Source organism: Microcebus murinus, chromosome 10 (genome assembly GCF_040939455.1).
Source record: "Microcebus murinus isolate Inina chromosome 10, M.murinus_Inina_mat1.0, whole genome shotgun sequence".
Classification (NCBI taxonomy): domain Eukaryota; kingdom Metazoa; phylum Chordata; class Mammalia; order Primates; family Cheirogaleidae; genus Microcebus; species Microcebus murinus.
The window spans coordinates 55,341,440-55,356,790 of NC_134113.1; the positions used below are offsets into that span (position 1 = coordinate 55,341,440).

Genomic DNA, 15,351 nt, shown 5'->3' on the forward strand with positions numbered 1-15,351 from the left:
AAACCAGCCTGAGCAAGAGCGAGACCCCATCTCTACTATAAATAGAAAGAAATTAATTGGCCAACTAATATATATAGAAAAAATGAGCCGGGCATGGTGGCGCATGCCTGTAGTCCCATCTACTCGGGAGGCTGGGGCAGCAGGATTGCTTGAGCCCAGGAGTTTGAAGTTGCTGTGAGCTAGGCTGATGCCACGGCACTCACTCTAGCCTGGGCAACAAAGTGAGACTCTGTCTCAAAAAAAAAAAAAAGGAATAGGCAAATTTAACTGGACACATTGGCTCATGCCTGTAATCCTAGCACTTTGGGAGACTGAGGTGGGAGAATCGCTTAAGGCAGGAGTTCGTGACCAGCCTGAGCAACATAGTGAGACCTTCATCACTACAAAAAACAGAAACATTAACCAGGCATAGTGGCATGCACATGTTGTCTCCGATACTTGGGAGGCTGAGATGGTAGGATCAATTGAGCCCAGGAGTTCAAGGTTGCAGTGAGCTATGATGACACCAGTGCACTCTAGCTCGGGCAAGACTGTGTCTCCAAAAAAAAAGAAACAACAAAATTACAAATCAATAAATTTAAAAAAAGATTCGGGAAATATCACTCAAACTTGAACATTGTGGTGACAAATATAGATAACTTTAATGACTTTGACTATAAAAAGGAAGAAAGTCAGTAGTAGCGTGAGAGGTGATGGGATAATGTTGGCTACAAGGATGATTGTTTTTAAAGATGGAATAAATCTGAGTATTTTTGAAAGGTAGACAAGCAATTAAAATACCAGGTTTAGTGATAAACTCTCAATCCATGTCCTGTCTCAGTGATGACACGTTTCATCACTCCATCCATGTTAAAGCTCTATTCACTGGCTTCCTGGATTACTCTCTCAGTTTTTCTGCCTCATTGACTATTCCTTTTCAGTCTTCATTGGTGCTTTCTGATAGGCATAGGGCCCTTCATTAAGTGGCTCTTGCTTAGCTCTCTGGCCTCATTAGAACTACTGTTCTCTGTATTTCTAGGCTCCTGCTATTTAGAACTAACTTGCAGTTCTCACTTGGGATCCCTCTATTACCAACAGGACTCTGCTAGTGAGTTGAAAGTAAAGTATCTGTGGATAATAGGAAGCTGTTAAAGTGTTATCAGCGGGAGAGTGACAAGAATGAGTTTTTTATCAAAAAATTCATCTGGATTGGTTAGGTTAAGAAAAGAAGTAGGAAGACCAACTTTTACAGTTACTCAGGTGAGCCCAAGCTCATGGGGATGGGAACAGAGAGAAGTGGTTGGAGTCAAGAGACAATAAGAAGCAGAATAGGCAGGGCTTGGTGACTGATACTGCAGAGGGATGAGGAAAGAAAGACTCAGGTTTCTGACTTGGGCAACTGAATTGATGGCAGCATCATTCATTAAGACAGAAAATACAGCAGGAGGAGTTTTCCTGGGCGGGGCTGAGGGGATAAAGAATGCAGTGTTAGATATGTTGGGTTTTATGGGACTACAGGACATTCCAGGGGGACACTTAACTTTGTGAGTCTGGATCTCTCTGGAGGAGAGGCCTGGGTTAGAGATAGAGAACTGGAAGTCATCCGGAATGTGACATGCTGATGGAATAAGGTGAAAAGAGAAGAGGAAGGAGAGTAGGACTCATAGGGAGTGCCAACATTGAAGGATTGAGCAGAGAAGGTAAAGGAGCAATGGGAGAGAGACAGACAGAAACAGAGAGGTTATGAGGAGAATGTCACCAAAACTAAACAAGGAGAAGGAGTCAAGAGAGTAGTCAAATGTTGCAAAAAATTCTGATAAGGTATGCAAAATGTCCTTCTAAAAATCAAAAGTTGAGGCTGATCTGAGAGCAGCGAGTTATCTCAATTCATTGTTTACAGTCTGTTACAAATCAAACTCCTGTTCTACTCCCCCCCCCCCTTCTTACTACTTACTTCTTACTTACTTACTTACAAAAAAAAAAAATCATGCAGGGCAGGGTGGCGCACACCTGTAGTCCCAGCTACTGGAGAGGCTAAGGCAGGAGGATCATTTGAGCCCAGGATTTCAAGGTTATAGCGTGCAATTATCAGGCCTGTGAATAGCCGCTGCACTCTAGCACAGGCAACATAGCAAGACCCTGTGTCTTAAAAATTAAAAAAAGTTTTTGATCTTGGTAAAAAGCAACTTGAATAGAGCAATGAGGGTAAAAGCAAAATTATAGGTGAATGATTTGTAATGCGAATAGGCTATTCATTTCTAGGTCTCCCTCTATGAGACTGGGAGCTTCTGATGTACAGGGACCACATCTAACACACCTTTAACTCTGCAGTGCCATGCTTGACATGTATTTATTTGGTATTGTGCTTCTGTTAATACAGCTCTAGTCACTTATTTCTTGTAGCTTTTTTAGCAGCCACTTCACACTGATGACTAACTGTGGCCTTTTTCACACATACTTTTGTTGAGCTTTGTCATCCTCCAAACCCATCTTTGTGTAATTAGAGTTTGGGACCCACATCCAAAGCCTTAAATACTCCTGTTAAACATCTTAAATTCAGCCCATTATGATGGCTTATCTGGGTTTCGTTTTTGGATTCTAGCTTTGTCATTTGAAATAACCCATTTTATTGTGTTTCTTATGTTTTTGGTTTTTGGTGTGTTTTTTTCTAGTATAAAACAAGCAAAGAAGGGAGTGTAATGGGAGTTACAGTGTCCCGGCTTGCAATGTTGTCTCACTGCCAAGCTCTGTCACAGGCCTGCAATTATTCTGAAGGTCAGACCTCATCCCATGACTGCCCTCATTGTTAGCTTCAGATATGTGTGACTGTGAGCACAATGCTCGGTGATTAGATTCCATTTAATGACCAAATTCAGAGTGAAATGTTCTAAGACACATTCTTGGCTTGCTTTTGTTTCTTCTTTTTCAGAAATATGCTATAATTTAAAGGAACTAAAATTCTGGGCGAACTAAATATGTAAAGCATGATTTCTAGAGTACATAAATAGAAAACCCCGATTAAAACCATATGTTTATTAATGGTGGAATGTCAGATATCTCCATCTTTCCATGTATAGAGAGCTATCAGCTATACATTTGGAGTCAAAGAAATTCAGTTAACACAAAGCACAAATTAAAGCACAAAAAAATGTTCTGTATTTTTGAACTTTAGATGTGTTAATATGTATTGTATGACTATTTGTCTTAGAATGTTCTTTGCAATATTGACTTTTTAGTGTTTTATTTTCCTTTCGCAACATGAAACAAGTTAATATGTGTGCATTATAAAACAACATTGTTGTCTGGTCAAAGATATATATATAAAGGGAACAATCAAAATGCCCCCAATAGAGATTAAATTATAATGCATTCATACAATGGGATATACCCTGAGACATTAAAACTCATGTTCCTGAATATTAAAGATATGGACGGATTGTTTCAGTATATCATTAAGTAGAAAAAAATTAGATACAGAGCTTTGTGTACTACCAATTTTGCTATGTTAGATATCTATCTATATGTAAATACCTTAAAGTATATGTATGTGAATATAGATATATCTTTATATACACCCACATTTTTATTAGGAAGTATAATTTTTTACACATATTTGTGAAACTTTCAGAGTTTCTAAAATAAGCATGTGTTCCTTATATAATTAGGGGAAAAGAAATTATCTCTTGGAAGAAATGCCCAAGTCATAAGAAGTTTCTGACTCATTGTCTCTGCTGTTCCCACATCACCCTATCTATGATCTGTTCTCCAAGGGACCCTCAGACAGTCAAAAGACCCAGAGAACTTTTAGTCATTTCTCTAAAAGCACCAAATCAGTTGTTTAGTAGAGGCAAATGACATGATGATTTCTTTGTGTTTTTTCACTAATGATGATTTCTTTGTGTTTTTTCCTATTTTTTCTATTTTAGGGGAAACAGTAGTAAATGTTTTAGACTTTAAGAAGGATGCTGGGCTGTGGCATGGCATGTTTGCGGTAAGCTACTCAGATTTAAGGCCTTTGGTATAAATTGCTTATGGTTAAGCCAGCATGCTGTGTAACTAGAGCATCTATCAGTGCTTGTTTGAAATTTAAGCCTCCAAAAGATGAGTAATATTTTCTAGACAACATTTAACCTTTTGTTTTGACAAAATGTACTGAATGACTGCCATGCGTAAACTGCATGCTGCAACTGAAGAAGACAGTAACAAAGTAGGTGGCATGCTTTCCATCAGAGAGGAACAGGTAACGTGCTGTGGGCATTAGAGAAAGCTGGCTTCCTTCTGGCACTGAGCTTCAAGGCTGTTTTTGAGGAAGAGATGAAAGCTAAGCTGGACTTTGAAAAATAGGTTAGCTTTAGCTGTGTGCACATTTGGGGGGAGAAAGGTAGAAAAAAAGAGGGGACAATTTAAGTGGGAAAGCTACCAAATGTAACATGCCATTTAGGAGGAGAGAAAGAAAAGAAATATAGGATCTCTGAGTTGAAGAAGACCTCAGAGAGTATCTAGTGCCACTTCCTTAGATCTTGCAGGAGCTGGGATGGAGTGGGAAATGAAGCGTGAGGGAAGAGGAGAAGGATCCTTCTTCACCCAGGATCCCCCAAATTAGTAAGAGCTTTATTCCTTGAGTGTACCTATTTTCTAGCTCTTTTCCGAAAACTTTGTCATTTTCTTTTTTATCGTAAGTTAAAAACTCTTGTGAGCAGTTAAGAGAACTCTCCTCCCTGTGATACAAAGTGCAAGATAGGGACGTGTATGCAGAGTTAGTTATAAACACCTTTTCCTGAAGCCCAAAGTTTGTCATCAGAGCTAGAAACTTGGGGGGGGGGGAGGAAATGGTATCTTGGTTTCTTTAGGCAACTTAGGTAGTGAACCAAATAGCCAGTCTAAACACCAAGGCTTGCATACTCTGCCAGGCTGGGTCTCTTTGAGGCATCCTGGGTATGCTTGATTTGGTGGCAGGAAAGACACCAAATTGCATGAACCCTCCACTCCCTCAGCTTTATCTAACCAAACACTTAATAAGTGTAGGTGGGACCTCCTGTAAGAAACAGGGACACTTTGATTTCTTGCTCTGCAATACCTACTCACCCCTTGTGGTGTGTGGCAAGCATGAGCACGATGAAAATGCTCAGTGGGTAGAAGTGGCACTATTTGTTAACATTTTAAAAGCATTTACCAGTCCCGGCTACTCTGGAGGCTGAGGTAAGATGAACTTTTGAGGCCAGCCTGGGCAACATAACAAGACCCCATCTCTTTAAAAAAACATATACCCCATGACCCAACAGTACTACTTTTCTGTATGTACCCTAGAGAAACACTTGCGTGTGAGCTCAGAGCCCAGGGAAGCAAATACAAATATGCTCCTTGAAACATTGCTTGTAATAGCAAAAATTGTTATTAATTGGGAAATGCCTTAAATAATTGTGATATAGATATACTATGGAATACTATGCAGCAGTTCCAAAAGAATTATGTGGATCTCTTATACCAATGGGCATAGATTGAGCTCTGAAGCAATTTAAATGAAAAAAAAATCCAAGCAGTAGATATGTATTTAATATGATGCCTTTTACCTTAAAAATAATACTTCAGGCTGGGCCCAGTGGCTCATACCTGTTTTCCTGGCACTCTGGGAGGCTGAGGTCAGAGGATCCTTTGAGGTCAGGAGTTCAAGACCAGCCTGAGCAAGAGCCAGACCCTGTCTCTAGATAGATAGATAGATAGATAGATAGATAGATAGATAGATAGATAGATAGATAGATAGATAGATAGATAGATAGCGAGCCAGACCCTGTCTCTAGATAGATAGATATCAATCAATCAATCATACTTCATGCTTTTATGGGCACACATATATAAATGTAAATGCATTGAAAAGGGACTGGAAGGATATGTATCAAATTCGTAACTGTGATTATCTCTGGGGAGGAAAGGAGGGAACCAGGTTTGAGGGCAGGCATCAAAGGAAGTTTGTCCTTACAGTTAATATTTCAGATCTTTTTTAAGGAGCATGTATTAGAGTATTATTTGTGCAATTAGAATTGTTAACAAAATATCAGCTCAGTTTTAAAATGCAGTGTGTTTGGTATTGATTACTTTTCCTTTTTCTTTACCTTTCAGAATGTAATGAATAAGATGCACACGATTAGTGTACCCTATTCTGTCATGAAGACATGCCCTCTCTCTTGGGTCCAGAGAGTACATGCCCACAAAGGTAGTTACCCACTGCATCTAAACTTTATTTATATGATTGTTTAAATTAAGATTTCAGGGATTTTCAGATTGCTCTTTGTGGACACATTTCTGTGCATTGGTGGCTTAAAAATTTTAGAGTTCAGTTACTACAGAATTGGGTATATTGTCTGTTTCATCTCACTAATGTCCTTAGTTAAGAATTGAGATGAATTCTCCCGAATCTGAGCCTTGAATTAGATATGAATGCTGTAGTGTTTAAAATTCCCTTGGTTGGGATACTGGGACCTGCCTAGAGGTCACAGTGAATAAACAATTGCGGATCCAGTCAGTCATCTAAATATGGTGCTTTCTGTTTGTGAGCCACTGGTACAATCTCTTTGAAACCTCTTTTATTTTCTCCAAGTAAAAAATCATGATTTCCAAAATAAGTAAAAATATTTTTATGATAGTATATTAAATGTATACCAAGTGTAGTGTGGGTGTGTATGTTAACTTCATCCCTTTTGAATTTATAGCCAAGGTAGCTTTAGTAAAATGTCGAGATTTGCACTGGGCTATGATGGCACATCGGGACCAAAGAGATGTGAGCTTGAGCTCCCTCCGAATGTTAATTGTGACTGATGGAGCTAATCCCTGTGAGTATTTCTGCAGTGTGGGTCTGGGAATATCCTTTCCTTTGGTAGATAAGGGTTTTTTTTGTCTCTTTCTATAAGCTTTTTAAAAAACATCTATATGGAAATATAATTCACATACTGTAAAACTCACCCATTTAAAGGATACAATTATTTGGTTTTGATATATTCGCAGTTATGCAGTAGTCACCATGATCTAAGTTTAGAACATTTTCCTTACCCCAAAAAGAAATCGGTCACTCCCCATTTCTCTCCACTGCCCCAGCGCTCGGCAACTGCTAATCTACACTCTGTCTCCCTAGAAATCTAGGGATAAAAATAATGCATTCATACAGTATGTGATCAAATAAATGCAGTCATATAGTATGTGGTCTTTTGTGATGGGCATCTTTCACCTAGCAAAATGTTTTCTAGGTTCATCCATGTTGTAACATTTGCCAGTACTTTATTCTGTTTTATTGCCAAATAATATTTCGTTGTATAGATAAACCACATTTTATTTGTTCATCTTCTGATGAATCTATAAGTTTTTAAACCACTCTTTTTTATTTTAAACCACTCACGTTTATTTTCTTTTCTTGCTCATTTGTATCCTCTTTCTGTCATGTAAGTGTGGGTATTCCTTAAAAGAGCAGTGTAAGGATGACTTAATGTAAACAGTCATCTGGACTTTATGTAAATTCCCCCTAGCAGAAAATCCAAAGAGTTTAGAAAATCTTTTAGTGATATTATTGTGGTACCTGCTTTTTCCTATAAGCACAAAAATCCTGATCCTTCACACAGTAAAATCAGGTAAAGCATTACATACTATGATCTTTGTCGTAAATGGATTTTTGTCATTAGTCACATTAATGTCCCTGGTTTAAAGCACAGACATTACATTGACCTTGATAAGAAAAAAGTCAGAGAATATCACATAGAAGAAGGTGGAACTAAGCCAATACTATATTGCATTGGCTGTAATAGTTCTTCAGAAAGACTTGCTAAATTATAAACCGGCTGCATATTGCCTGCAGTGTTATCTCTGATATTGATTTGTCGGTTTGGTAGGAATAGCCATATTCCAGGTTGTAACTTTAAATAGTGTCAGTGACCTTTTGTGGGATGGATGAGCATTAATTTGTCCTTGGAATGTATCAAACCTCCTCACAAGCACAATAAAACATTTGTATATAATTAACAATATACAATATGAGTTCTCATGAGAAACAAATATGTTAGCTGTCCATTCTTTCGCATTTTCCTGCGGTAATGAAAATCACAATTTTAGCTTTAGGTTTATCTGTTCCAACTCCTTAGGGTCTGTGTCATCCTGTGATGCCTTCCTGAGTCTGTTCCAAAGCCATGGACTGAAACCGGAGGCCATCTGTCCGTGTGCCACGTCTGCTGAAGCCATGACTGTAGCAATCCGCAGGTACCGTTCAGATGTCAGATGCTCTTGATGTGTGTGACAACTTGGATAGAATATGTAATATTTACCAGGTGACGCCGAAGGGATGCTAACTAATTTTCTGCTTCATAAGCATAAAAGTGAAAATTATTTTGTAAAATAGTTTCAAGCACCTCATTTATTTTTCCCACTCTTGCCCAAAGTATCTGTGGTAAACTGGAAATTTAATTAATCTCATCTCATATTTGTAAATTATTTCTTTTTTGTGTCATTTTACACTTTAGAATCCTTAGCATCTTAGACTAGAAATAGTTCTTGTTGGTAGCTTAAGTATGGATAGTACATTTATAATATACACAAGACTAGTATATTCTTAACAACTGATTAACATTTACTGTTTCCACCTGCTTGCAAGTTGGCCATGATTTTTACATTCAAATTTGATTAATTTGACATATTTTTGGTAGAGAAAATGGAGATTATTTTTGTATTTTAGCCAGAGGAAGTTTGTTTTCTTATGTATCCATATTTTTCTCTTGATATTATTTAATTTGCCAAACTTGATTCGTTTATTTTCTTTTCAGGCCTGGGGTTCCAGGGGCCCCTTTGCCAGGAAGAGCCATTCTCTCAATGAATGGATTGAGCTATGGGGTGATACGGGTCAATACTGAAGATAAAAATTCAGCACTGACGGTCCAGGATGTGGGGCATGTAATGCCTGGTGGTGAGTTTTGAGGAGCACCATTTGGTTTTTCGTAAAGATTTGCCATCAGAGATAATAGAGCCTAATAAAATAGGAGAGCCAAACCAGGAATCCTAAATTCAGCACTTAGTCGTTTAATTTTTCAAAACCTCTAGAAAAGGTAAGTAGTTATAATTATGCTGACCTTCCAATAGTATTGTATGGTTTATTAATTGTGAGTGCTCTAAGTACACTTCTTCACGTGGAATGCTAAATACTGAGTGATACTAAAGTTACCTGGTTTTCACTGTAATTGCTAAGCCATTGAAATTGGGAGAAAGTTAGAGCATACTGCTTTTGTGAGTGTTTGAATTTAATCTGCCTAGGGATAACACCTAATTAATCTAACCAGTTTCTTTGGACTTTGCATGTCACTGTCTCTACAAGCTTTACATTTCAAATATACCAGTGTAGTTTCAGGTTTATTTTTAGCATTCTGGTTTGGCATTCTTAATGCCACTCAGTAAATACAAAAACTCTCCTAGGTTCACAGGATGGACCTTTTATTTTACAAAGGTTTTCCAGAATATTTGTCCCTTACCTGTATTTTCTGTACCTTAGGGATGATGTGCATTGTGAAACCAGATGGACCTCCGCAGCTCTGCAAAACAGATGAAATTGGAGAAATCTGTGTTAGCTCCAGAACTGGAGGCATGATGTACTTTGGGCTTGCTGGTGTGACAAAAAATACATTTGAGGTACGTGATATTAATATTAGACAGAAAAAAAAATAAACACAAAGAAGTTTCTAAAAGATACGAAATGCTATAATTTTTCTGTCCAAAATGAGATTAAAGTTTATTTTTGAACTCAAACTTAATTTTTTTTAGGTTATTTAGCTTACAAACATCTTTTTAATGGCCAAAACAAACAATTGACTTATATACTAACTTGCAGAACTAACCTACTCATAAATTGGAAGCTTTCAGAATTATTCTTCTGAGGTCAATCATTTGCCAGATTGAGAAACTTAATTTAGGCTAAGTAATTTCCATAAAAGTTTCAGAGTCAAAAATGACTAGAAATTCTGAGACACATGCACTCTACAGCTTTTTCATCTCATTTACCCTGCAGATTGTTATTTTGTTCAGATATAAACTTGTCAAAAAATGAGCCAAAGTATTGCTCCAAGTGAAATTTAAAATGTGAACATTTTTATAAAAAAGTCCTTTTGGGTAGGCAAGACAGTAGATTTTAACTCTCAATTCTTCCATGATTCAGTGGGAAGAATCAGTTCTAATACTGCCTTCACCATTCCAGTGTTCAAATAAACCTCATTTTAAAAACTATTAAAAAAACTTCACAGAGAAAATGTTTGGTGAGGTCAAGATATTACCAGGGCAGATCCACTGGCTGATGGAACATAGCATAATGTGGTAGTTAGAGTGTGTACTCTGGAGCTAGACTGCCTAAGTTTGAATTCTGACTCTGCCACTCAGTAGCTGACCTTGGGTGAGTTGCCTAACCTCTTTGTGCCCCAATTTCCCTGTCTTTAAAATGTGAGTAATAATAGTACCTATACCTCATAGGACTAAGGTCGAAATGAATGTTTATAAAGTACTTAGATTAGCACCTGGTACATAGGAAGTGCTATTGTATATCCATTAGACAAATTAAGGATAAGAGCCCTCATGAAAAGAGGCCTCTGGTGAATTTGCTGTGGCTTGAGCTTTATAAGCTCAAAATTTTATTCTTGAGAGTACAGTGACAGTGGCTCCATCTCTCAAGAGTAAACTCAAGCTATCGCCAGATTACTAATTAAAAGTAAAGAACCATCCAAGCATGGTGGCTTATGCCTGTAATCTTGGCACTTTGTGAGACTAAGGAAGGAGGATCACTTGAGACCAGGAGTTCAAGACCAGCCTGAGCAACATTGTGACACCCTGTCTCAACAAAAAATAGAAAAATTAGCCAACATGATAGTCCCAGCTACTACATGGGAGGCTGAGGCAGGAGTATCTCTCGTGTCCAGGAGTTCAAGGCTGCAGTGAGCTATGATCATACTACCATACTCTGGCCAGGATGATAAAGTGAGACCCTGTCTCAAAAAAAAAAAAGTTGTGCTCAATTCACCTTGACAGGAATGGACATTTCCAAGCTCCTCAAACATATGTTTACTGCCAGTCTCTTGGGTTACTTTCACAGGTGACTACCTCTCCTCCCTTAGGTGTATATAAATTTAACTAATGTAAATATCACTATGTTTCTTTTCTGTTTTTAAGGGCTTAGACTACATGTGTAATTCTTCTTTATTGAATTTTCCTTACTAAAAACAAAATCCTCAAAAGTGTTTGAAGATATTGATAATATTTTATTACTTACCTTTCCTACAAGGCAGTTGCCCAACCCAGAACTCTGAAACATAACAACTACCTGCAAGGTCCCTAGTGATGAAGAAAATTTGAAATCTCTAGTATATATTTAATGATAGCAAATAAAAATAATAGAATAAAATAATAGAATAATAGAATAAAAATCCCAACCAAAAAAGGAGAAAACTATACGTTTTAAACATTAAAATTAAAGTTCCCAATATTTTTCTTACACAATTCTTACATTTAAATTCTGAGAGAGTTTTCCACCATGGTTAACATTTTATTAGCACAAAAGATCTATTATTATTATTTTATTTATTCATTTATTTATTTTTTGAGATGGAGTCTCAGGGCTGTGTTGCCCTATCTAGAGTGCCATGGCATCAGCCTAGCTCACAGCAACCTCAAACTTCTGAGCTCAAGTGATTCTCCTGCCTCAGCCTCCCAAGTAGCTGGGATTACAGGCACACACCACAACGCCAGGCTAATTTTTCTATTTTTAGTAAAGACAGGGTCTTACTCTTGCTCAGGCTGGTGTTGAACTCCTGACCTCAAGCTGTCCTCCCACCTGGGCCTCCCAAAGTGCTAGGATTACAGGCTTGAGCCATCACACCGGGCCAAAAGATCTATTATTGACTAGTCAAAAAATAAAAGTATGTTTTAAAAATAAGCTACTGGGGAGAAAAAATTTTGTGGCATAAATGAGAGCAAAGAGATGATTTTCAATCTACCACATGCTAGCTGGAGGCAAATGAAACTCACTTTCTCATATGTAAAATGAAAATCATAATCCTGGCTGGGCGTAGTGCCTCATGCCTATAATCCTAGCTCTCTGGAAGGCTGAGGCAGGAGGATCGCTCGAGGTCAGGATTTTTGAAACCAAGCGTGAGCAAGAGCGAGACCCTGTCTCTACTAAAAATAGAAAATAATTAGCCAGACAATTAAAAAATATACAGAAAAGTTAGCCGAGCACGGTGGCACATGTCTGTAGTCCCAGCTACTTGGGAGGCTGAGGCAGGAGGATTGCTTGAGCCCAGAAGTTTGAGGTTGCTGTGAGCTAGGCTGATGCTACGGGACTCTAGTCCAGGCAATAGAGTGAGACTGTCCCAAAAAAAAAAGAACACTGTTTCATAGGGTTGACTTGAGAATTAACTGTAAAACAAGTAGACATGTGCTTGGTATATGATAAGCATTTAATAAATAAATGTTAGCTCTTGTTTTAATTGTTCTCCTATATAAAAAAGAAATCTTAAAAATCTTACCGAAGTAGCCAGTTCTGAATCAAGGACCAGAAAGGGGAAAAAAGGAAAGAAAAATTAGCCAGATGTGGTGCATGCCTCTGGTCCCAGCTACTCGGGAGGATTGCTTGAGCCCAGGAGTTTGAGACCACAGTGTACGGTGGTCTCACCATTGCACTCCAGCCTGGGGGACAAGTGAGACCCCATCTCTTAAAAAAAAAAAAAAAATTAAAGGGGAAAAAACTACTCAGATAGAAAAAATAGACAGGAGACATGAATAGCTTACTCATGAAAGAAATATAAAAGGCCAATAAACTGAGGAAAAGAAATACAACCATATTATAATACTAATAAGGAAATGTGTTTAAAGTAACAGTGGATATCTTTTTTTGTACCAGATTGGCAAAGTTCGGAAAAATAGACAACACAAATATTAGCCAGGATATGGGAAAAACAGACATTCTAAAATGGTACTAGTAGAATGTAAATTGATACAACAGTTTTATAGACTAGCCTGTTAAAATTGAAAAGATTCATGCCTTTTGTACAAATGCACAAAAATATGTACAGCAGTATTCATGAAAGCACCATTTATAATGGCGAAAAATTAGAGTGACCCTACGAAGCCATAATAAAAGGCTGGTTACATTCTAATAGCTACCATTTCCTGAGTACTGACTCTGGGCCAGGCAGCGTGATTATGTTTGCATTCCTTAATCTTACTCCAAGCCTGTGAGAGGTGTTGAGAGAACTTTGTTTTATGGCAGAAAAAACTGAAACTCAGAAAAGTCCAGAACTTGCCCAAAGTCCACATTAGTAGTAAGTAACAGATCCAGAAACTGAACTGAACTCCAAGGACTATGCTATCGGGTCCCTTCCTGAAATGGTATATTATAAAGCTATTTACAAAGTGGGCTGGGTATACTCTTACTGACTTGGAAATGTATTCAAGTGTATTCAGGCCAGGCACAGTGGCTCACGCCTGTAATCCTAGCACTCTGGGAGCCCGACGTGGGTGGATTGCTCAAGGTCAGTAGTTCGAAACCAGCCTGAGCAGGACCCCATCTCTACTAAAAATAGAAAGAAACTAATTGACCAACTAAAAATATATATAGAAAAAATTAGCCAGGCATGGTGGCACATGCCTATAGTCCCAGCTACTCGGAAGGCTGAGGCAGTAGGATCCCTTGAGCCTAGGAGATTGAGATTGCTGTGAGCTAGGCTGATGCCACCGCACTCACTCTAGCCTGAACAACAAAGTGAGACTCTGTCTCAAAAAAAAACAATCAAGTGTATTCAGTGTGAGAAAGTAAACTGCAGAACAGTTATATAATATGATCCCTTCAAAAAAACTCTTAATATGTTAACATATGTGTCTTTTAAAAAGTCCAGAGAGATAACAAATTGTAAATGTTATCACTTAAGAGGATGGAATTACTGGATTCACTATTTATATAATGTTAGTTTTTCAGTGAGCATGATTACTATTGTAATTTGTTTTAATAAGACCTAAAAATTCAAATATATTTCCTAAGAAAAAGAAATTTTCCACTTTCTTCCTTTTGTCTTTTAGGTGATTCCAGTGAATTCTGCAGGCTCTCCTGTTGGGGACGTGCCATTCATCCGGTCAGGATTGCTGGGGTTTGTAGGGCCAGTAAGTGATGCTTTCATGATGATTTTGGTATATCTGATCCAAATATTTGGACTTGACTTAACAGAGCAAATTCTGATTAGTCCAAGAATGTTACAGGGCCACTTATATTTAGAGCAGTTCCAGTGAGGATGCCATAAAATGAGTTAATGTTTATTGTTTCCATTACCCAAGTTCATTTGACACCTTCAAACTAAGGCATTATTTTTTATTTTCAAAACACTTTTCACTTATTCTTGCTACCTTTGTTTGATTTCATTAACATGTTGCAATAAATTAAAAGAGTGCTAGAAAAAGTTACTTTTGGTAACAAAGGGAAATCATAATAGTGTACAAAGCATTTTCACATAAATTATTGGCACTACACTATGTGTAATAGTAAATTCTCTTAATGAAAACAATTTGTTATTCAGCACATGGTATTTATAGGCACTGGGTTTACAGAGATAATCAGGGCATGAAAAACCTGTTCCCAAACAGCTCACAGTGAACTTCATGAGCCCACGAGGACAGCAGAGAGTCAGATCATGAAGGGCTTTGCATGACATAATGGGAAGTGAGATTTATTTTGTAAATAATAGGCAGTCATTATTCCTCGTTAAGCCCATATCCTCCCATCCATCTCTAATTACCTCCTATCCTCTCTTTTCCTCTTAACAGCTTAAGTCATTTCAGAGAAGATCTAATTTTATTTTATTTCTTCCTTGCCATTTGTGAGAGGTGCATTGAGTATATAGGTCTAGGAGACTCACTCTCCTAGAAATAGTATCTGCACCTATTGTCTTAACTTTTTCATTCAGCACAAGGAAATTTTCAAAGATGTAGCTCCTTTTAGCTTGCTGCTCTACTGTTTAGGTCCAAGATGGAGCTTACATCTGCATGCCAAGAAACAGGAAAAGATGCAGTCCTACTCTCTTTTAAGGCAGATTCCCTGAAGCTGTGCAACACTTCTGCTTAAATCTCATTGGTCTGAACTAGTCCCACAGGTCCACCTAGCTGCAAGGGAGGCTGAAATGCAGTCTTTATTTTGGTCAGCCATACCCAGCTAAAAATTCTCTTACTGTAAAAGAAATAGAGAACAGACATTGGGGGACTGGCAATGACTGTTTCATTCTCTTATTAGCACCATAGCTTTTCAGGCTGTGTTGGAAATGGCTGCTTCTTTCCTATCATCTGTGATGGACCAGTAGCTTCTTGAGGCTATAGGTTATG

The 15,351-nt window shown here is 37.9% G+C and overlaps 1 protein-coding gene across 3 annotated transcripts in view; it reads left to right on the plus strand.

Moving 5' to 3' along the window:
• Positions 1–15,351, plus strand: part of DIP2B (disco interacting protein 2 homolog B) — a 237,667-nt gene that overhangs the window by 181,603 nt on the left and 40,713 nt on the right. For all 3 annotated transcript variants that reach the window (XM_012762119.2, XM_012762128.2, XM_012762136.2), the window contains 8 exons: positions 2,652–2,754; positions 3,906–3,970; positions 6,097–6,190; positions 6,687–6,806; positions 8,103–8,217; positions 8,778–8,917; positions 9,497–9,633; positions 14,062–14,142. In XM_012762119.2, the coding sequence (XP_012617573.1) occupies positions 2,652–2,754; positions 3,906–3,970; positions 6,097–6,190; positions 6,687–6,806; positions 8,103–8,217; positions 8,778–8,917; positions 9,497–9,633; positions 14,062–14,142 (855 nt within the window). The remainder of the gene's footprint in view (positions 1–2,651; positions 2,755–3,905; positions 3,971–6,096; positions 6,191–6,686; positions 6,807–8,102; positions 8,218–8,777; positions 8,918–9,496; positions 9,634–14,061; positions 14,143–15,351) is intronic.